Raw genomic sequence first — 23158 nt, forward strand, 5'->3', positions numbered from 1 at the left:
TCAGCTCTTCCTTCACTCCGTGCCATCACAGCTCTCACGGCTGTTCCCTTCACTGCGCTGGCGCTGCTTCTCATCTCTGAGGGCTGCCCTGCAATTCTGGGTGCTTCTGTCTGTTTGTCTGCAGCGTGTGCTCGTGTGGCAGAGGCCATGGATGCGATGTGCTCCTTGTGCTCAGCACTGCCATCACTCTGGCACTGCAGGAACCTGACCGCGGGAACTCCTCCCACGGGCACTCTCTGCTCCGCAGAATTACCAATGGTATTACCAATGGTAATACCAAGTGGACCAATGAAACGCATTTTTGTGTGCTTGCTATCTCTCCAACACTTGCAAGACGAGGCTCTTGCCATAACAGCAGAGGCTGCAAAGCACCAGATGCTGTCAGATAACCGGACAGCCTTTGTGTGTCCACCAATGGCACTGCTTCACCGCAAGAACATTTCTGGCACAAACACATTTCTGACCAACGTGTCATTGTGAACTCACTTGTCCACAAGCTTGAGATGCCGCAGCTGCCAACCAGCAGACAGGAAGGGATGCCCAGAGAAGCTGCTTTTTCTGCTGTCTCCTTTTTGCCAGTTGGAAACTTCAGCCATTGGATGAGCAATCTCATCCCCCTTCTGCTCCAGCACTGCAACTCCTCAAAATGGAGCATGATTGCTTTTCTCCCACCACCCCCCTCTCATACATTCCTTCCCTGCTTCTCTCCATTTTCTCTCTTTTCTTTCTTTTACTCTCTTTTCCTCATTTTCCTCCCAGACATCTTTTTTTTTTTTTTTCTTCTTCTGCAGCACCAATAACACAAATGTCCCTGGAAGTAGCACATCAGGCAGTAACACCAGTGTCAAGCTATCCTTTATCCATATCACTCAATAATGGTTACTAGGAAGTCCCCTAATTATGTTGCACAGCAGTTGATTGCTTGCTCTTGGAAAGTTCAGTAAATGGTCTTCTGTTGCTCCTCTGAGTCACTGTCTGACTCTGTTGCCCTGGAGACCCCAGGAAAGCACAGACTATTCTACTGGGGCACTGTGCAGAGAATCTGGCATCCGTTGGGTGACAGCACGCCAGGGCACACACTCGCAGCCCTTGGGGGACAGTGTTTGACACCCTGGATTTGACAGTGAGTGGGGCACCTCAACAGGCTCAGTGTGCAGTGAACACCTCTCCACTTGTCCCACCAGAGGGACCCTATAGTCTAACCACCCCTATGGGCTCACGTTGCCATATCAGGAGGTGACATCACACCATACTCACCCCAAGGGGGAATGAAAGCAATTCTCCAGCCACTCCCTGTCCCAGCTGCAGTCTCGCTGTCCCCAAGCTGCTGCAGCCTCATGGCAACAATGGCGCTGGCCCTCATCCTGGATGAGTGACAATGGGGACGCGGTGCCACGGAGGTTGGAGGCTCTGTATGGAACCAGGACCGTGTCCCTTGCAGGTTGGTGGCTGGTGGGAGCGAGCAAAGCATGGATATGTGAGTATGAGGGCAGAGGGAGAATGGGGAGAGCGAGAGGGGAGCGTGGGTAGGGGCCATGAGAGGGGCAGAGGGGGGTGTGCAGGGACAGGGCTGACTGCTGTCCCCTGTCCCAGAGCCCCGACCCTCCCTGTCACTTCACCAGCCAGGCCACTGTCACCCTGAGCTGCCATCTGCTCCCGGCCAGCTACCTGGGATCGGCTGTACCAGGATGGAGGTTGGACATACAGCAATTACAAGGAGAAGGAGAATAACACTGCTGAGTTGCTCTCGTTTAACGTACAGCAGAAGGATTCGGTGCAGTACGGCTGTTGATATTTGTGCTATTCAGGACATCAGAGACATGTGACCCCGTGGAGCTGGTGGTGACAGGTGAGGGCTCTGGGTAGGCTGGTGGCTCTAGACTGTTCTCACAGAGCAACATCCCATCATTCTATCCTCCCCCCACTCAGATCACAGTTATCCCCTCCTGGCATTTCCCTCGGCCCTGATGAATGTGTGGAGATGGGGACCAATGTCACCATTCAGTGCTGGAACACGGGCTGTAGGGGAGCCATCCTTCTACACAAACATGGGCACTCAGCCCCTGTCCAGCATCAGGACTACAATGGTGTGGGCACGGCCACCTTCAGCCTATTTGCGGTGATCCCAGCTGACGCTGGCAGCTATGGATGCTCCTATCAGCCCACAAGCTCCTTCCTTGTGTCCTCAGCCCTTGGGGACAGCGTGACACTGGAGGTGACACCCACAGCTGCACCCTCAGGTAGGCCAGAGCCCCCATTTCCGTGCTCCTAGTGTCTCTCGTTGCTGGCAGTGTCACTGCATCCCATCCACGTGGAGATGGTGGTCAAGGATGGGGACACGAACACCGCTGGACCCCGCAGGCGCTGAAAGGAATTCCTGTGGGAACCTGGTGCTGTCGGTGATGAGGGGCTGCGCTGCTGCCTTTGTCTTCATCCTCGGCCTCTACTTTTCCTCAATGCCCGCAGACTCATGGTGTGGTGAGATGAGAGTTCTGATGAGGAAGTGGTTCCATGCCTTTGATCCCCCACAGATGCCCTTGGTGTCCTTCTCCTCTCTGTGTGTCCCTCAGGGCCTTCCATCACCCACCCTTCTCCCCTGCCCTCTGAATGCAGATTCCCCTGCAGAAAGCTTGAGGTCCTGCAGCTCCAGGTCAGGGTCTGTGTCAGAGGATCCCAAATCCCATTGCGCACCTTGGGGCCACTGCGAAGCCCACCAAGGAACCCCATTAAAATCCCATTGGAACTCCACGAGACCCCTCCTATGGCTTCACCTAACTTTATGTGTGCTCCCTACATCCAGTCCACGTGGAACCCAAAATCTACACCACCCTCTTGGACACGCCCACGCATATCTGTTCCATAGATTCTCCCATGCATCTTGTGGACAGAGCTGGTGACATTCCCCTGTCCCCTGTGTCCCCAGGTGCTCCTTGGTGAAAGCGAGGGTCTGAACTCTGCTGAGCTGTGACCTCCGACCCACCATGGTCCCCCACCACCTCCCAGCCTCCTGCTATCAATGCTGAGGTGGGCACTGGGGCACCTCACTGATGCCTCCCCTATCCGGGTGCCTCACTATGGCCAGACCCCACATTCCTCTTCAGGGCAACTTGATGCTGAGTTCCTCTCCTCAGTCTCCATGCCCACAAAACCCAGTAGCCCAAATCTAATGCCCCCAAGTCCTCACTGAATGTACTCCAAATGATTTCAATCCCAGCAAAACCTAAATGCACCAAACTCTGCTGCCCACCCTCCGTTCTGCTTTTAGCATCAGTTGGTAGGTGAAGAACAACTGCTTTGTGCAAATCTGTGAAGAAATATATAAACGTAAATATACACATTTCTGAATTTCTGAACCTAGAGGTGTATTTACACCTCAAGAGGAGCAACCTGTGGCACCTACTGACGAGTTAAGGGGAAAGGCTGCAGCACGCGTGTACCTATATTCAACATGGGAAATTAAAAGATGCAAAGCCCAGATAAGAAGCCCAGCGAGCGCCATTTCCTGGCACCGGATGCAGACACCAGTGGGTTGGTCACAAAGCAAGAAGTTGCCCTGGGATTTGTCATTTTGGGGACAGTCTTGTGAACTTGTGATCTATGGATGGGGAAAATAGTAACGTGGATTTCAGGCATTCTGAGAGTGGTTTTTCCTCCTGTTGAGAAGCACGATGGTGAGTGTTGTTTTGGGTGCTGGCTGCTCATTGCAAGCTTGGTTTGGGGGCTTCTTGTTTCAATGTTTTCCCCAGGAAACACCAGCAGTGTTGGTTGTGTTATGGGCTGATCCTGGTTTGTAGTGGGGACAGAAGGAAGGAAGGGATGGGGAAGAAGGAAGCCAGCAAATGTCCAGAGGTGGAATGGATTTGCATCAAACAATTAGCCCTCATCAGGAAACCCTGATGTGAGGAATTGGAAGTTGAATCTGAAATGGTGATAATGCACCCTGGATCCTGGTGGGATGAGGTCTACACAGACCCACGTGCTACCAACATTCATCTGCTCTACACTGGGACCACTTCACAAGGTCTGGAGTCTGTGAAGCTCCCAGCCCACGCTCGTGAGGACCTGCAGACCCTCCACCACCTCCACAAGAACACATGGAGGGGATGTCCTTCTTCCTGTGCCCATCCAACCTCCAGCAGGAGCCCAGCCCACGTGTGCCTGACGCCATCACCTCCTTCTACCAGCTCCTTCCTCACTGGGAACCAGTGCACCAGCCCTGCACGCTGTCCCCCATAGGACGCCAAACACAGGACATGGCTCCAATGGAAATGTCCCACATGGGATGTCACACAAGGTCCCCAACACGTCCAGCCAGCTGTCACCACGCACTTTGGGTACCACACTGTGTCCCCACTGTGCTTTCCTCTGCCATCCCCACCGGGGACAGCAGCAGGGACCTTTGGGGACACAGTGACACCCACACAGACATTTGTCACATGCTAAGGACACACACGTGTGCATTATTTTGTACGCGGATCAGTGTGCACACATGGTGTCACACACACGCAGAGGCAGAGCACTAAGCATGTAGTACACGTGTGTACAGCTCCTGTGCGTGTGCACACACATGTCATACACATGAACAGATGCAGTGGCACACGTGTTGAGGCAGACATATGGGTGTGCACACGTGTGCTGTGATACGTGGATTCCTGGTGGCCTTGGGGTGGCTGGGCACAGATCTGAGGTCCCACAGGTCTGGTGGTTTGGTTTTGGGGTGGATTGCAAAGAGTTTTGGTTTCCAGAGGAATGGTGGGTTGTATTTTGGGGCAGGACTGGGAAGGTTGGAGGGATCCCTCAGGAATGAGGAGTTCCTTTGGGGAGATGGAGAAGAACTCTGGTCCCAAGGCCTGGTTATGGGGCGGTGCTCAGTGCTGTGAGCAGCGGAAAGACGCAGCTGTGTGCAGGGATTGGGGAACAGGGCTCAAAAGTGCTGAGAAAATCATCCGTTTTGGGGTTGATGGGAGATCCGTTTTTTGTCACCATAAACACAGGAGCTGTGAGTTTTCGGATGGAATGGAGAGCGCTGCAGCCGGGCATTGAGCTCAGAACTGTGGCCGTGTGTCTCTCCCAGACTCCGTGAGCCCTCTCTGAGCAGAGAGATACAGCCATCGCTCCACATCTGCCTCATCCATGGCACGGCCCTTTGGGGCACGGACGTCTGTGACAAACTATTGCCAAGGACGGAGCACAAGAGGAGGGAAATGTTATCAGAACTCCCTGACAGACTCCTGAGAGCTCACTAACAACTGCAGCTGCTTCCACTGAGCCAGACTGATGGGTTTGTTTCACAAAAACAAGGGCAAGCACCTCACTAGTTTTATGGGTTTGTTTCTCTCTTTTTTAGTTTCAATAACCAATATTAAAATATATATATATTCAGTGAGTAAGAGTTGAACCACGCCATTACTTCCTGAGGGCTGTTCTGAAAGTAATACCTGCTGATTTATTATTTTGGCCCATGACATCAGAGGTGAATGTTGTTACACACCACTGCAGTGGTATGGGACCTTTTGTGGTGAACTGGGACTGATCCAGGGGTCCCTCAGGGCTGGGGGTGGAGTTTGGTGTGGAGTTTGAGAGTTTTGGGGGTCCTACAGGAGTGCTGGTGGGGTTTGGAGGTGATCTGGGAAGAGTTAGGAGGTCTCCAGGGATGTAAAGTAATCCAGGTGATAAGGATGGATTGTGATGGTAGTTCAGGGATTTGGTGGGATTAGGGACGATTTGGTGCACACCAATGGGGATTTGGGGGGATGTTAAATTTGGGGAGATTTGTGGGACTGGGGGAGCAGTGGGCATCCATGAGACCCAAGCGGGGAACTTGGTGTCTGTTTCCATTCTTGCACTCCAAAAATGAGGCTTCCCACGTAGGGGACATCAGTGGGGTCTCCCAGGGCCCACCTCAGCATAGATAACAGGGGTTGGGGGACCCCAGGGCGGCAGAAGCTGGGGGTGACAGCTTGCAGCTCAGTGTAGGTCAGCCCCTCGTTGTCAGCGGGTGGCACCTGGAGACACAGGAGAACAGCGGGGTGATACCATGGGGTTCCCCAAAGTGTTTGCAGGGAAACCAATCATCTCAGTATGCTGAGTAATAGCCAAGAGAGTGTGCTTGTGGTTCTGGGCTGCACGGGTCAGACTCTGAGGGACGCTACAAGTGTTGTTAGGGGTTCCCAGTACTTGGCTTGAGAGTGCCCATGGGGTCTGGGGATGGCTAAGGGTTTGGGGTGTGCAGAGGCTTAGATTTGGTGTTCCTATGTATATGACATAGGTTGCCCGTGGGGTATTCAGAGGACGTTTAGGGTTTGGAGATCCGACAGGTGGCTGAGATGGGACAGGTGCCCATGGGTCAGAAACCTGGGGTCCAGATGAGTGGTGTTTTCGGTTCAAGTTCTGCGATGTTCACGGAGTCAGTGGTGAGCCTAGGGTTTGGATGTACCCAGGGAACACGGAGGCTGAGATGAAGGATGTGGGGACTCTCCACAACGTGGATTTGTGCTCCCCATGGGTTGGATTTGGGGAGTGTAAACAAAGTTAGAGTAAGCCATGTAGTGCTGGAGGTCCTCTGGGTTCACCATGGGCAGGGTTTGAGGTTCTTTCTATGGTTCAGCTGAGGGGAGCGGGGGTTAGGGGGCAGTTTGGTATTTGAGGTCACCACACACAGACTCTTACCTGGAGCTCATTGGCCTTGGAATTCTTGAGGGACTCACCTGCATCAAAAAGAGGAAAGGGGGACGGTCACGGTTACGGAGGAACTCAGAGGGACACCAGAGAGACATGGAGGGGGATTTACGCAGGATGGACAGGGAAATAGGAACTCCAGGGAATGTACTGGGGTGCAATGCAGCAGTGGGTGCTTGGGGCATCTCTGGGGAATGAAGCCATTTAACCCCTTCCTCACCAGAGCCGGCTGTTGTCTGTATCCGCCGTCTGCAGGCAGGCAGGAGGAAGAAGATGATGAGGATGAGGCCGAAGGCGAGGGCAGCGGCACAGCCCCCTGCCACTGCCACAACCAGGCTCCCACGGGATTCCCCATTGGCACCTGTGCAGTCCGGATGTTTGGGTGATGCCATCCCCAGAAACCACCTCCCTGGGGACGGGATGAGGTGACACTGCCACCCGTGGGTGATACGAGGGACAAACACATGGCTGACTCAGACCTACCTGGATGTGTAGGTGGGGATGTCACCTCAAGTGTCACGCTGTCCCCGAGGGGTGAGGACACAGACGGGTGACCCCTGGGGCGGTAGGAGCAGCTATAGGTGCCGCTGTCAGTGGGGGACACCCCAAAGAGGGTGAAGGTGGCCATTCCTCCACCAATGGGGTCCTGGCGCTGGACAGGGGCTGAGTGCCCACCCTTGTGCAGGAGGAAGGAGGATCCATACTCCCAGTTCCAGCACCGGATGGTGACATTGGACCCTCTCTCCACACGTGTCCCTCAAAGCTCAGAGAAATGCCAGGTGGGGGGTACCTGCGATCTGTGTGCAGGGAGGGGAGAGACGTGGGACAGCACCCTATGGGTACAGCCCAAAGCCCACCATTATCCCCAGAGCCCTCACCTGTCAGCACCAGCTCCACGGGATCGCTCTTTTCTGATGTTCCCAATGGCTCAGACACATGGTACTGGCACCGATACGTCCCTGCATGCTCCCAACGTGCGCTAACGAAGGAGAACTCGACCGCATCCTGCCCCTTGTCCTGGAACTTGTTGTGTGTCCTACCTCCGTCCTGGTACAGCCAGACCCAGGCAACCAGCTGGGGCAGGTGGCAGCGCAGGGTGACAGTGTCCCCCAGGGACACCCCCTGGCTGGGGTGCAGCGACAGGGAGGGTGGGGGCACTGGGACAGGGGACAGCAGTCAGCCTTGTCCCTGCACACCCTCCTCTGCCCCTCTCATGGCCCCCTGATTACCCTCCCCTCCCTCTCTCCCCACTCTCCCCCTGTCCCCATACTCACGTTGCTCTGCCCTGCTCAGTGCCACCAGCCACCAACCTGCAAGGGACACGGTCCTGGTCCCACACAGGGCCACCAACCCCCGTGGCACCGCGTCCCCATTGTCACTCACCCAGGATGAGGGCCAGCGCCATTGGTGCCATGAGGCTGCAGCAGCTTGGGGACAGTGAGGCTGCAGCTGGGACAGGGAGTGGTGAGAGAAAGCATCTCTCACTTCCCCTTTTTCATCAGGATGTTGCAACGTCACCTCCTGGCGTGACAAATTTAGTCCCCGAAGGAGAATCTCTGCGCTCTGATTGCTATGGAGGCATTGGCACTCTGACCGTTACATCTCTCGGTGCAGCTGAGCGATGCGACGAGAAGAAATGGAAATAAGCCTTGCAGTGCTGAGGAGCTTCAGGAGAGGAAAGGGAAGAGAAGAGAAGGAGGTGGAGTGCAGGGAAGAGAAAGAGAGAGACGGGCAGAGGAAGGGATGAGCGCTGTGGATGGCAGCGTTGGTTCAGCCAAAGGGGGGTGGGTGTCCTCGCTCTGTGAGTGTGCCCATCCCAAAGCTGCCAAGTCTGGCAGTGCTGCAGTCCCAGAGCTGCTCCCCAGCATCCCTTTGTGCCCGCTGGGCTGATTGGTGCCACGGCAGCGCTCCCGTCTTGCACGTGTTGGGGACAATGGTGAGCGACACCGCCCGTGACCTCCCACACACCGTGCTGCCCACAGCCATCCTGCCTCAGGGCACAGCTCAGGGCTGTTTCTGAATCGGGTCTTCACCACAAATGAAACCAGAAACACACAGAGAAGACAAAAAGGGAAGAGAGAAATAACGGTGATTTTAATTATAGAGATCTGAATAGATAGAAACCGGTGATGCACAACGCAACTGCTCACCGCACACCGCCTCCAGCAGTGGTTTCTCCCCGCCAGGAAGCTCCTCAGAGCTCACCTGATGCCATATGGTGGGGGAGATCCCTTTGGCACTGCAGGTCAGCTGTCCCGGTTCTGTCCCCTCCCAGCTCCTGGTGCCCCCAGCCCCTCGCTGGCGGCACAGAGCGAGAAGCTGAGAAACAGAGCCATCCTTGCCTCTGTCAGCACTGCTCACTGCAGTCTCCGGCTCCGGATCTCTCTCTACCACTCTCAGAGTTCTGCTTATGAGCCCCTGGGAAGGGGGTGCAGGAGGGTTGTTCTCACGCCGGCGCAGATCATAATATCCGATAATATCTGATATCTCAATCTCACTGACTTTCCTCAACCCTTCTGCCTTTTTCTTCCCCACAGTTCCACTATTTGTACCCTCAATTACACTCACACACACCATTAACCATTACACTCCCACACAACATCCAGCCAGTTTGTCCCACTCCTTCCAAAGCCCACGACTCAAACAATACATTCCCACAGGCACCAGCGCTCGGTCTCACCATTAGAACACTCACTTATAACATCTGGTCCTGTTACATCATTTATGTTCCCGGTTTCTCATGCATTGTTCCCCCAGGCTCACCAGTGACGTCTCTCCACTGACACAGTGGGGTCTTTCTGGCTTTTCTTTTGACTCCCTGTGTCCCATCACAGCTGTTTATCCCGGCTGCTCTTCGGGACTGGTTGAAAATCCCTTGTGTGCTGCTGGGGAATGGAGCCCACCCGCTTCCCCAGGGCACCGAATTCCCTGGGCAAGAGTCGTAACCCACGTCCCCCAGCAACACAGAGTATTTCAAGCAGGGAATGGGATTCCACAAGGAGCACTTTTACAACACAAATGTTGAACAATCACAAAGACAGCAACAATGACTCGCACAGTTCCCATCACCAAGAAAAAGAAAACCGGTGCAGACATTCCCTCCTTCCACAAAGTCCCACTCCTCACTTTCCTGCCCAGCCCCTCCTGGCAGGGCAATGTGACAGCGACCCGTGTCGCCCCAAACTGTAAACGTCCTCCCCAGCACCCACACTGTGCCAGGGCCGTACCCCCCCATCACCTTTCAGGCAGACTCATCGTTTCCATCCCACGCCAAAATAAATCCCCCCTTGGGTGCCTTCAGGGCTGAAGCACAGCTCTTACTGCCGTGCACTCTGCGCCGCCCTGCCTGACTCACAGTGCTTTTCCCCAAGGCCTTCCCCAAAGAGCAGAAGCAGAGACAGAGAATCCAGAGTGAGGGAATGCCTTTCTCCAGAGGATCTTGTCTGCTCCAGCCTGAGAGTTGGAGTCAGGTGGTGAGAAAGGCTGTTCTCAAAGAGTAGAAAAGCTGTTCTCATCATTCACTGACTGTGAATAGTGGATCTATAAAGGATGGACATGGATGCACAAGATGACGGGGATAATTGATAGGGGCTGGAAGGGGAGGCGGGGGTATATGGGGGGATTTATAGGAGATGGGATGGGGGCTAGGGAAATCTGGGGGAATCAATAGACAACTAATAGTGGATCAAATGGTACGTATGGTGCATTCTACAGAGGAATGGAAGGGGAGCAAGAGGACACCAGGGCAGATCTATAGGAGATCAAAACCATTGAAGACATTCCCCACCCAGACTCTCATCTCTCCGTATCCAGAGGCTGCGGGCATCGATGACAAAGAAGATGCCGAGGGCAAAAACGAGGGCAGCAGCGCAGCCCCTCAGCACTGCCACCACCAGGTTCCCATGGGACACCAACTCAGCCCTGTGGGGTGCAGGTATTTGGGTGTCTTCATCCCCAGCAACACCTCCGTGGGGAGGGATGTGATGACGCTGCCACCCATGAGTGACACTGGAGGCACCCAAATAGGGGGGCTGGTACCTACCTGGGGGTGCAGGTGTGGGTGTCACCTCCAGTGTCACGCTGTCCCCAAGGGGTGAGGACACAAAGGGGGAATGCCAGGGGCGGAAGGAGCACCTGTAGGTGCCGGAGTCTGCCAGGGTCACTCCAGAGAAGGTGAAGGAGGCCGTGCCAGCACCATCAGAGCCCTGGCGCTGGACAAGAGCTGAGCGTCCATCCTTGTGCAGGAGGAAGGTGGCCCCATAGTCCTTGTTCCAGCACTGGATGGTGACATTGGTCCTTGTCTCCACACAGAGGGTGACGTTGGTCCCTATCTCCACACATTCCTTGGGGTGAAGGGAGATGTTGGGCGGGGGAAAGCTGTGATCTGCACGAGGGGAGCGGACAGCAATGGGACACGGTCCTGTTGGGAGCGCCCAGTGCCATCTGCTATCCCCAGTGCCCTCACCTGTCAGCACCAGCTCCACAGGGTCACTCATCTCTGATACTCCTCATGAATCAGACACCTGATACTTGCACCGATATGTACCTGCGTGCTCCCGATTTGTGCTCAAGAAGGAGAACTCTACCGTGTCCTGCTCCTTGTGCTTGTATCTGCAGCAATTGAATCCTTCGTGCTGGCGCAACCAGACCCAGGTAGCTGGACGGGGCAGGTGGCACCGCAGGGTGACATTGTCCCCCAGGGACACCCCCTGGCTGGGGTGCAGTGACAGGGAGGGTGGGGGCACTGGGACAGGGGACAGCAGTCAGCCTTGTCCCTGCACATCCTCCTCTGCCCCTCTGATGCCCCCTACCACGCTCCCCTCCCTCTCTCCCCATTATCCCCCTGTCCCCATACTCACGTTGCTGTGCTCTGCTCGCAGCCACCAGCCACCAACCTGCAAAGGACACGGTCCTGGTCCCACACAGGGCCACCAACCCCCGTGGCACCACGTCCCCATTGTCACTCACCCAGGATGAGGGCCAGAGCCATTGGTGCCATGAGGCAGGAGCAACTTGGGGACAGTGAGACAGCCCAGGATGTGTCTGGAGGTCCGCTCTCACTTCCCCTTGGAGACACAATGGCACGACGTCACCTCCTCATCTGACAATTCTCTTCCCCATGCAGTGGCACCATGGGGCCCAGGATGGGATGACACACATGGACTGGTTCATAACCGTTATTGTGGTGTCCCACACAAGCTGTCACCTGTCAGCTGTCACACACTGTGCCCAAAAGGCTGCCAGTGCGTGGCCTTGCTGGGTGTCCCCTTATGAGATGCCAACTGCAGGACACATGGATGCAATGCGGTGTCACACATGGGATGTTACACGCAGTCCCCAACATGTGCAACCTGCACTTAACCCACTGCCCCCGCTGCCCTTTCCACTGCCATCCCCACTGGGAACAGCATCAGGAATCTTTGGGGACACAGTGACACCCACTCCAATATGGGCACATGCTGAAACTAACATGTGCACTGGGGAACACGTGGTCCCACCACCCAGTTCCTCTGCATGCTGCCCTGGGAGGAGCTTTGCCCAGCGTCCCCCGTGGAGGCTCAGAAGCCACCACCTTGCACCTCAAATCTGGAAGGGCAGACGGACAACTGGCTTCAGATGGGGGGAAATCACAATGATCATCTCCAAGAAAACAAAATACGGATCTGTTTTTAAGTAGGAGTCAAACAGTTTTCCCACCCAGTGCATCACTTCTACATCTCAATGAACTTCCAAATCTCAAAGAACAGCTCTGGATGCTACAATGCCTTTTCCAGACCTCAGCACCTCATAACTACCTCTGGATTCACATTTGGATGTGGCCCCCATCCCAGAAGTACCCCAGCTTTATGGGCTGGCGAAGCAGCAGCCACCAGGACAAGGAGGACAACTCACAGGTGAGAGGTGGGAGAGCGGTTCACCCAATTCCATGGATGCCTTTTGCTTCCCCGTGAAAGGCCATCCAGTGTTGGGAGATTCCTTTCTCCTTGTTCTGAATCTCTGGAAAAGAGGAGAGAGAAAAGATCACGGGCTGTTGGGACGTTCCCAGCAAGCCACTCTCGGCAGAACCTTTCCTTCCACCAATAATACAAATGCTCTTTGTTGCCTGCACTCCTTTGGTGCTTGCAGTGTACAGGCAACCACCAAAACCCACAGTCTTTAGGGCAGAGATCCCTTGGTTCTGATGAGAAATTTGAGGAGAGGACACAACGTACCCTCAGGACAACCTTTATCCCACCTCCTCTCCCCAAGACATAAAAGAAGACACCAAAAGTTAGTCCAGGAACCCAAATATTAAGCAATAATCAGTGGCTTTTTGCACATCTCTTTACCAAGTCCACAGCGCTGTCAGACACCTCCAAAGAAACCCCAGGAGCAGAGCAGTTGGATTGGCTGGATGTCCATTGAAAAAAGAGTAGCATTGGCCTCTGTACCCCCATCCACTGCAATGGACACTGAGCACAGAGCTGGGGATGGGACTGGAACAGCTGCACTGGCATTGGTAGAGCAAGGGGGACAAGGACTGTGGGAGATGCGCCTCAACAATTGCACAGTTTGAGGATCGCCAACCAGCGCTGTCCCTAAATGTGTCCTGAAGAGTTCTATTCATCATTCATGGAAGAGAAGGGTTCTCCTGGTTCAACGGATTTCTTGGCTTGGTGAGACTCATGCCAGCATCTCTTCCTGCTTGGACAACCAGCAGAGATGTGACCCATATTTCTCACAATTATCCATGTTGGGGTGAGGCCAGGTGCCTAGATGCCTTAGAGGAAGTGGGGTTGGACTTCTGGAGAAGGATTTTCTGCCCACTGAGATGTCCTACACTGTGGAAGGACAGTCCTTTGGCCTTGGCTGTGTCTTCTTGGCAGCACAGATCCCAGTCTGGGATAGCAGCATTGACCCAAAGGATTTTCTCTGCATGATGGAAACCTCAACACTCACCTGCAGTGGTGATGAACAGGACTGTGAACACCTCTGTCACTGAGAATCAATGGGTAACGCAGGTCCCAGGCTGCATCTCAAGGCTGGAACCTATGCTTGAAGAGACCTCCAGCCCCTCATTGGCCAACAACAAGCTCCAGCTTCCGGGAGCTGACCCAAGAGATGGGGCTTTCCTCCTTTTGCTCAGGGATGAGGAGTTCTGATGCCGTTTCCCACACTGGGACCTCCCCGAGAGCACCAAGTCCCATACCTGAGCACTTGGCTGATGTCTGTGTTTGGGAGGAGAAGGGCAGGCATCATTCGGTGCCCACATTTTTGCTGTGTTGGATGGACATGTTGTCATTTTGGGTGAGACACATCAGTAGGTTTGAATTTAAATGAAGCTCTGGACTAAACTATGACTGAAGTCACTCCATCTCTGGGGCTTCAGCTCTAAAACTGTCTTTATATCCCAACCTCTACTCAGACAATCTGCTGTTTCCTGGTTGTTTTTTTTTTCCTAGAAGGCCGTTTTTTCAGCCAACATGACTTCCCCTTTTCTGTTTTAAGCTTCCTCTTCTGTTCTGCGCACAACACAAACCACATGGTGTGGCACAAACCCTCCTTCCCTCTCTTCCCTCCTCTTCCCATGTACCAAAACAGAAATAATTTCAGAAAACTGTTGGTGGTGAGGGGCTGCGCTGCCGCCTTTCTCTTCATCCTTGGCCTCTACTTTGTCCTCGATGCACGTAGACACGTGGTGTGGTGAGATGAGAGTCCTGGTGAGGAAGTGGTTCAATGCCTTTGATCCCCCACAGATGCCCCAAGGTGTCCTTCTCCTCTACTCCTCTCCTCTACGTGTCCTTCAAGGCCTTCCATCACCCACCCTTCTCCCCTGCCCTCTGGATGCAGATTCCCCTGCAGATGGCCTGAGGTCCTGCAGCTCCACGTCAGGGTCTGTGTCAGAGGACCCCAAATCCCAGTGCGCACCTTGGGGCCACTGCAAAGACCACCAAGGAACCCCAGTAAAATCCCATTGGGACCCCACGAGACCCCTCCTATGGCTTCACCTGAATTCACCTTCACCTAACCTGCTGTGTGCAGGGTTGCCAACCAGCAGACCAGTCCGCCCAGAGCCACATCCAGCCTGGCCTTGAATGCCTCCAGGGATGGGGCATCCTCAACCTCCTTGGGCAACCTGTTCCAGTGCCTTACTACCCTCCGGGGGAAAATCTTCCTCCTAACATCTAACCTAAACCTCCCCTGTCCCCATTTAAAACCATTCCCCCTTGTCCTGTCACCACCCACCCTCACAAGCAGCCGTTCCCCCTCCTTTTTATTCGCTCCCTTCAAGTACTGGAAGGCCACAATGAGGTCTCCCTGCAGCCTTCTCTTCTCCAAGCTAACAAGCCCAATTCCCTCAGCCTTTCCTCATAGGAGAGATGCTCCAGCCCTCTGATCATCTTAGTGGCCCTCATCTGGACCTGCTCCAAGAGCTCCTTCCCATTCTGGGGGCCCCAGGCCTGGACGCAGAACTGCAAATGAGGCCTCACAAGAGCCGAGTGGAGGGGGACAATCACCTCCCTCTCCCTGCTGGCCACCCCTTTTTTCATGCAGCCCAGAACACAGGTGGCCATCTGGGCTGCAAGCACACACTGCTGCCTCATGTCCAGCTTCTCGTCTACCAGGACCCCCAAGTCCACCAGGACCCCCAAGTCCTTCTCCTCAGGGCTGCTCTCAAGGAGATCTTCCCCCACTTTGCCCTGACCCAAGAGCAGCACCCTGCACTTGGCTTTATTGAACCTCATTAGATTTTCACAGGCCCACTTCTCCAGCCTGTTGCCACAGAGTTAACTAGATCAATCTATGCCCATGACAGGGGGGCAATCGGCCCCTGCCCCCTTCCACCCCCCAGCCCCACACAGTGGGAATGGAAAGGGAAAAGGGGTAGGGAGATGGAGCTGGGTTCTAGGAAGGAAAAATAAAACAGCGTCAATGATCTATGGAAGATGGGCACTCAGCCCCTATCCAGCACCAGAACCCCAGTCGTGGGGGCACAGTCACCTTCACCCTCTTTACGGTGACCCCTGCTCACTCCGGCACCTATAGGTGCTCCTATCACCCCGGGGGCTTCTATGTTCTTTCCTCACCCCCCTGGGGACAACGTGACACTGGAAGTGAATTCCGAACCTGCACCCCCAGGTGGGTCTGAGCCCCCATTTCCGTGTCCCTGGTGCCTCTCGTTGCTGGCAGTGTCTCTGCATCCCATCCTCGTGGAGGTGATGGCCGGGGATGGGGACACGCACACTGCTGGGCCCCACAGGTGATGAGAGGAGGTCCCGTGGGAACCTGGTGGTGGCAGTGGTGAGGGGCTGCGCTGCCGCCCTCGTCTTTGGCCTGGGCCTCTACTTTGTCCTCGATGCCCGCAGCCTCTGGATACAAAGAGATGACAGCCCTGGTGGGGAAGACAGCTGAATCACTTTGACACTCAACAGAACGCCTACAGATCACATCTAAGTATGTTCCGCTTCCTCTTGATGGTGTATATACCCTCCGATCTCCCTCCCATTCCTTTCAATCCCCATACCTCCCTCCAGCTGGGTCCTTCCTCATCTTCCATCCCATATAGGTGGATAAATCCCCTTAACGTTACCCTGCCTTCACTTCCATGCACTGTTGATACCCCTTGTGCTCCTTGGTGTTCTCCATCCATCCCACTCTCCTCCCCATTTTGATGCGGATGCCCCTCCCCCAGGATAAGTCCATTCAGTTCCAGGACAATGAGTCAGGGAAACCCTAAACCAAACCTGCCCCTTGGGAACTCCCATACCCCACCTGGAACTCCAAACCCTGTCCACGTGGATCCCAAGGGACTTCCAGCTTCATATGACTTACTCTGTCTTTATGTGCATCCCCAAATCCAGCCCAAGGGATACCAAAATATATATCAGACAAATTCCACATGTAATCCCCCAGCCCCTGGTGCCCTTCCAGCCCTACACACACCCAGACCCTACAGGCACCCCCAGAATTGAGAATATAGCGCCTATGTAGATCGCAGACAGCACAAAGCCCCAGCGAATGCCCAGATCTCCTGCACAGCCCCCAGATCCCATGGGCATCCCCAGTCCATAGTGGAACCCCCAAATGCCATGTAGGGCCCCCAGTATCTCGCCTATTCAGTCCCCAGATCTATGTCTCCGCAGACTCCCAAGTCCTTCACACCCCTCAGAACTCACGGGCACCCTCAAACCATAAGGAAACATCCCAAAAAGACGATTGGATCCTTGAAACTAAGGGATTCCAGATTCCCAAGTCCACGTCTCCTGTTGACCAGTCTTAGCCACCAGAATCCCAATTGCCCCCCAGTCTAACATCCCCAAATCCTTACCAGTGCACCCCATACACTTCACAGTGACACCAAATACCTAATGTTCAGTTCTAACCCTGCCGTCCCTCCTTGTACTCCTCAAATCTGTGAACGCACACTGGGACAACAAGTCCTTCCCAAGTTGGAGCATTGGTCAGAGCTGACCTCTCCAACACTTGCAAGACGAGGCTCTTGCCATAACAGCAGAGGCTTCAAAGCACCAGATGCTGTCAGATAACCGGACAGCCTTTGTGTGTCCACCAATGGCACTGCTTCACCGCAAGAACATTTCTGGCACAAACACATTTCTGACCAACGTGTCATTGTGAACTCACTTGTCCACAACCTTGCAGAAATATCTGGGTGGTTGAAGTCCCCCATCAGGACAAGAGCCCGTGAGCAAGAAGCCTCCCGCATCTGAAGCAAGAAAGCCTCGTCAACAGTCTCCCCTTGATCAGGCGGCCTGTAGTATAGTATAATCCTAGCACCAGCTGGCCTCTGTTAGACCCATCCCCAATTCTAACCCACAGGCTCTCAACCTGTTCCTGATGGTTTCTCAGAGGGAGCTCCTCACAGTCTATCCACTCTTTGACATAGAGGGCAACACCCCCACCCTTCCTACCTCGCCTATGTCTTCTAAAGAGCCGACAGCCTTCAGTGGTGGTATTCCAGTTATGGGAGTCATCCCACCATGTTTCCGTGATAGCAACAAGGTCATAACTTCCTAAGCACATCATGGTTTTCAACTCATCCTGCTTATTTCCCAGGCTGCGTGCGTTGGTATAAAGGCACTTCAGCTGGGCTTTCCATCTCACCGCCTCTATAGAGGATCTAGGTTCCCCTAGAACACAGCATCCCCAACACTCCCCTGCCCCACTCCATCCCTTCGTACTTCACCATCATCGCCCATCAAATTCGGTACGAGCCCTCGAACGCTCAACTCCAGAGACCCTGATTTTGCCCCCTTCATACCTAAAGACCTTTCAATGAGTCCTGCTCAACAACAGGCCTGCACTGGTGCCAGGAAGCAGCCTCAGCACCACTGTCAGTTCCTCTTGTGGACGTGACTCTGTTACATCACCTTCTGATGTGGTATTTGTGGTCCCCAGGGGGTGGTGGTACTGAGGGCACCCCGTGGCTGACGCACACAGAGCCGTGCACACATCCTCCACTTGTGGTGTCCCACACAGGCCGTCACCCTTGCATGCCTCACGCTGTCCCCAAAGGGCTGCCACTTTAAAGCCCTCTCAGGGAACCCTGCCTGTTCCTGGTCTGAGAGCTGCTTCCCCCTTTCAGACAGGAGGGATCCATCTGCAGCCATCAGCCCAGCACAGAGTACAGTGCCCTGTGCTCAGAAAATAAATAAATAAGTAAATTTCTGTGGTGGCACAAACCTCTGAGCCACATATTTATCAGACGTGTTTCCCTGACCTCTCAGTATCCCTCACTGCCACTGAGGGGACAGAGAAGAGCTCCACCTGTACTCCCATTCCTTCCACTGACCAGCCAGGTGCCCAGAAGAGCCTTTGCATGGCCCTCAGGCTTCTCTCAGTGAGTGCATCACTGCCGGCCTGACCCATCAGTAAGGGAGAACAACCAGAGGGCTGAACCAGAGCAGGTAGTCTCCTGCTGATGTCCTGAGCCAGGCCCCAGAAGGGCAGCACGCATTCCTGCAGGTAGGATCTGGCCAACGTGTCAGAGCTTCTGTTCCCCTCAGAAGGAGTCCCCTGTGACAGCCACCCTTCTTTCCTTCTGTCTGAAGGCAGTCTGGAGGCACGGAACTGACAGCCTTGCCCAAGGCAATGATTTGGGTGCAGGATCAGGCACTCCCTGCTGCTGCAGACCTGCATGGCCGTGTTCTCTAGAGGGTGGAGGGATGCTCTTCCCTCCTGCTTGCCCTGCCCAGTGGGGGTACTGAGGGCATTGGAGATACCGGGGACATTGGGGGAACTGGTAGACACTGATGGATATTGAGGGCATTGCAGACATGGGGGCACTGAAAGAACGGGGAGCACTGGAGAAAAAGCAATGCTGGGTCAGATCCGTTGGTCCATATTGACGACAGCCCCATTGGACATTGGGGACAACGTTAAGTCATGCTCACGGTACTGCATTGACAACACTGATCAAATCTATGGGTCTTTATTGATCCCAACCCCATGGGACAACCCAACACTGACCAAGAATTCGTTGGCCCACAAACACTGGACACATCCTTGGGACCGCTTTGACATCGGACCCATCCCCATTTCTGATCTCCCACCCCATCAAACCCACTCCAGTCACAACAACCTCATTTACCCCATAACTTCCTCTTGCTTGGGGCTCACTCCCTCCGCCCATACCAACCCCAAAACCCACACACTGTGCCCCGAACCGCCCCCACCACCCCACTGACCGCCCTCCGCACAGCACTGGAGGAGAAATAGAAGATGAAGGGGTCGAGCGCGGGGCTGAGGGTGGTGAGGAGCAGAGCGTAGGGCCTCCACGTGGGGCTGCGCTGCTGCACAAAGCCCACCACATGCGAGAGGTTGTAGGGTCCAAAGCAGATGACAAAGTTGGCCATGGTGGCCACGGCCAGCCCCACGGTGCGGTACTTCTTCTGCAGTGGGATGTGGGGTCGGGTGAGGAGGGCACGGATGATGCAGACATAGCAGAACACGGTGATGGCAAAGGGGAGGAGGAAGAGGACGAGGAAGAGCACAAGGCGCAGCGGGAGAACGAAGCGCAGCTGGGTTGGGGAGAAGTCATCGTAGCAGTGGTAGCCCATGTGGGGTTGAGTCTTAGAAACATTCTGGGAGATCCATGGGGTGGTGGTGGGGATGTGGGGTGTGTTTGTGTTTGTGCAGTCAGAGAATTGGAGGGTGGAGATGTTGAGGTCAGTCTTGGGGCTGGAGATGCTGTAGATGTCGGCACCGCGGATCTTCGATCCACCGGGAGTGGTGATGTCAGCAGTGGAGCTGCTGGGGGCATCGGTGTCAATGCCGTTAGGTTTGGTTAACCCAAATCCCCCAAGGTCAAACCCACTGACCCCAAAAGAACGGGGGTTGTTCATCTTCAGGACAGTGGGGTCAACATGATTGGGGTCGTCCGTTCCAGATCCCCAGGTCTTGATCCCATTGAAGCCAAAACCACGTTCCCCATCAGCCTCAGACCCATTGACCCCAAACTCTCTGTGATGCTCCGCCACAAAGACGATGGAACAATGGGACAATGCCACCACCCAAAGGACGGCGCTGGTGGCCATCGTCCGCCATAACCTCCGGCGCCGGTTGTAGCGGTGTGGGAACACGACCCCAAAGTAGCGCTCCACACTGAGGGCAGCTATAAAGAGAGTGCTGAGGTAGATGCTGGAGTAGAAGCAGAAGTTTGCAATGGGGCAGAGCGCTTTGGGGAAGGGCCACACCATCATGGCTGCCTCTTCAGCCATCTTGAATGGGAGGAAGAGGAGGACAAGGAGGTCGGCGGTGGTGAGGTGGAGGAGGAGGAGGTCGGCAGCGGTGAGGTGGGGATGAGGACGGTGACATCGGATTTTGATGAGGAGGGTGAGGAGGGTGAAGGCGTTGGCAGGAAAACCCACAGTGAAGGTCAGCGCGTGGATGGCTAAGACGAGCATGGTGAGAGGAAGGCTGTGGGACACAGGGCACAGAGCTGTAGGGTAGGCTATGGGGACAGACTGGAATGGGACGTGGTCTCAAAGTGGGGCTATGGGACGGGCTAAGGGGTGATATGAGAGCTATGGGTTGGACTACGGAGTCACGGGGCTATGAGGCAGGGATATGGGGCACAAATCGGACTGTGGGTGATTTGTCAATTTCTGGAGGTGTGGGACTGGAAATGAGGATATGGGGTTGGATGCGGAGCTATGGGGCATGATACGGGGCAACAGGGAGAGGTATGGGGCTATGAAATGTGATATGGGCTGTGGGAAGGTATATGTGGTCCTAGTAGTCCCAAAGATAGGAAAGATGAGCACGGCAGGAGGAAGGCTCCAGGGCTGTGGGACATAAAGCTGTGGAGCAGGATATGGATCTGTGGGGCAGGACATGGGGTAAGATTTCCTGTTATGGGGCAGGACATGGGATTATGGGCAGGATATGGGCTCATAGCATTCCCAAAGCAATGAGGATGAGGATGGAGGGAGGAAAGGCTGTGGGGCTGTGGGGCACAGAGCCATGGGACTGAATATGGAATCACGGGGCTGTGGGGGAGGAACACGGGGTGACGTGGCTATGGGGTACGATGTGGAGTCATGGGGTTATGAGGTGAGGCCCCACAGCTTCCTCCACACCCAAAGGAGAGCGCTGCCCCCGTATGGATTTCATGTGGTTGATTAATGCATTTCCTGCTTAGGGTGAGGAGAAGAGGAGGGGCAGGGCACTGAGATTCCCCATCTGATAACCCAGAACTGTCCCCAAATCCCACAGCTCTCCCAGAACTCCCCACACCTCATAACTCACCAAACCCACATCCCCCCAAAACCCTCCCCATACCCCACAACCCCATGTGCTGCCCCGTAGCGCCATGACCCCACAACCCTCACCGCGCCTCTATATCCAGTCTGGCTGCCCCATATCCAGCCCAGTGGCCTTATATCAAGATACACAGCACTGTGATCTTATATCCCAACCCATAGAACCACAACCCCACATCTTGCCACATAGTCCATGACCCCATATCCCTCCCGATAAGCCCATGACTCTCCATCTTTCCCATTGCCCCACTATTGCCTCACATCCCTCAGCCCCCCAGGAGCCCAAGTGTGCTCACCTCCTCTGTTCACCTCTGTGTCTGTGGGGAGCTGGGTCCCGCCCCATAGATTAAGTGAGAAACTCACAGGGGTGGGGCCACATTTGGGGGCCACCCCTGCAGAGGCCCTTTGTCCTTTGTGATGGGGTGGGGACACCCCTTAGGGTAAGGGACACTACTGGAGGGTGAAGGGACATATTGGGGGGGAGAAAAAAGTGTGTGTGGGGGTACACTTTTTGTGGGACACCCCAGAGATGTGTGGGGTGGGCACAGGGGGGCAGTCACCTCACGGGGATGTCCCACAGGTCAGCAGTGACATTGGAGGAAATCTGGTGTTTCCTGAACGGCAAACCTCTGCTGTGAGGTGGCGGGGAGTCCCAGAATTGGAGTAAATGTACAAAAAAAGGAGGTATAGTGCTGTGGGGCCGTGTCCCATCACTGTCTTCTCTCTACACGTAGATCCAAATACCCTCCATCCAGCATTTCTCTGAGCCCTGAGGATCATGTGGAGGTAGGGACAAACATCACCATCGGGTGCTGGGACCAGGATTATCAGGGCACCACCCTCCTGCACAAGGATGGGCGCTCAGCCCCTATCCAGCACAGGAACCCCAGTGGTGGGGGCACGGCCGCCTTCACCCTCTTTAGGGTGACCTCAGCCGATGCTGGCACCTACAGGTGCCCCTTCCGCGTAGCAGACACCAATCTTCTGTCCTCACCCCTTGGGGATGGTGTGACGCTGAAGGTGACGCCTGGACTTGCACCCCCAGGGAGGTCAGAGCCCCCCATTTGGGTGCCCCTTGTGTCACCCGTGGGCGGCAGTGTCTCCACATCCCATCCCCAGGGAGTTTCTTCCAGGGATGCAGTCACCCAAACACTCACACCCCACAGGTGCTGAGGATTCCCATGGAATCCGCTGGTGGTGATGGTGAGGGGATGTGCTGCTGTCTTTGGCCTCGGCCTCTTCTTCCTCCTCGACGCCCACAGCCTCTGGATACACAGAGCTGACAGTACTGGTGATGTCAGTCACCACCTGATGCCTCTCCCTCAGTGAGCTGCCGGATACGCAGAAGGATTTCAGCCATCGTCCAGGCGAGCACAGCGTCACCTGGCTGCTGCCACGCTGGGATAACGAGGTCCACAGCCTGGATTTAGCAGGCATGGAAGCCAGACAGCTGCGATCCCTCTCTGGGGAAGAGGGCGCTGACAAAGCCGTGGCAAACATGACAGTGCTCTCCCTCTCTGGACACCACTGCTGTCAACTGTGAAGGAGAGTTTTTCCCACAGGGACGATCCCACGTGTCAGCCAGGGAAGTGGAGCAGCATGGAAAGGGGGATCCAGTGTGAGAGGGAATGAGCTGTGCTGGAGGTGGTGTGGGATGGGGACCTGAACGACGACCAATTCTCCCAACATCCAGACCCAACAGATGTGTGGGGTGGGTA

The 23158-nt window shown here is 55.0% G+C and overlaps 3 protein-coding genes and 2 pseudogenes across 3 annotated transcripts; 2 read left to right on the forward strand and 3 right to left on the reverse strand.

The window, feature by feature from the left end:
- Positions 1 to 1593: 1593 nt before the first annotated feature.
- On the forward strand, positions 1594 to 16099 carry LOC116217823 (immunoglobulin superfamily member 1-like; annotated as a pseudogene).
- On the reverse strand, positions 4706 to 10426 carry LOC100540527 (T-cell-interacting, activating receptor on myeloid cells protein 1-like). The gene is given in 9 exon segments (XM_010728441.4): positions 4706 to 5930; positions 5933 to 6005; positions 6670 to 6707; positions 6899 to 7039; positions 7162 to 7428; positions 7431 to 7475; positions 7557 to 7835; positions 7953 to 7988; positions 8062 to 10426. Coding segments are annotated over 9 exon segments (963 nt in total). The 5' UTR covers positions 8093 to 10426; the 3' UTR covers positions 4706 to 5877.
- On the reverse strand, positions 10440 to 11749 carry LOC104917243 (platelet glycoprotein VI-like). The gene is given in 6 exon segments (XM_085214706.1): positions 10440 to 10599; positions 10717 to 10968; positions 10999 to 11062; positions 11144 to 11422; positions 11538 to 11573; positions 11647 to 11749. Coding segments are annotated over 6 exon segments (822 nt in total). The 5' UTR covers positions 11678 to 11749.
- A 3193-nt stretch (positions 16100 to 19292) lies between the features above and the next one.
- On the reverse strand, positions 19293 to 21433 carry LOC104917244 (free fatty acid receptor 2-like). Its single transcript, XM_085214686.1, has one exon. It carries the CDS (start codon positions 20580 to 20582, stop codon positions 19293 to 19295), a length of 1290 nt encoding a protein of 429 aa, XP_085070812.1. The 5' UTR covers positions 20583 to 21433.
- On the forward strand, positions 21209 to 22769 carry LOC146542066 (uncharacterized; annotated as a pseudogene).
- Positions 22770 to 23158: the final 389 nt, after the last annotated feature.

The sequence above is a fragment of the Meleagris gallopavo genome, chromosome 33, assembly GCF_905368555.1.
Source record: "Meleagris gallopavo chromosome 33, MGAL_WU_HG_1.1, whole genome shotgun sequence".
NCBI classification, from domain to species: Eukaryota; Metazoa; Chordata; class Aves; order Galliformes; family Phasianidae; genus Meleagris; species Meleagris gallopavo.

Coding starts and splice junctions, on each gene's coding strand:
- LOC104917244 (XM_085214686.1), bottom strand. CDS start 20,582: ATGCTCGTCTTAGCCATCCACGCGCTGACCTTCACTGTGGGTTTTCCT.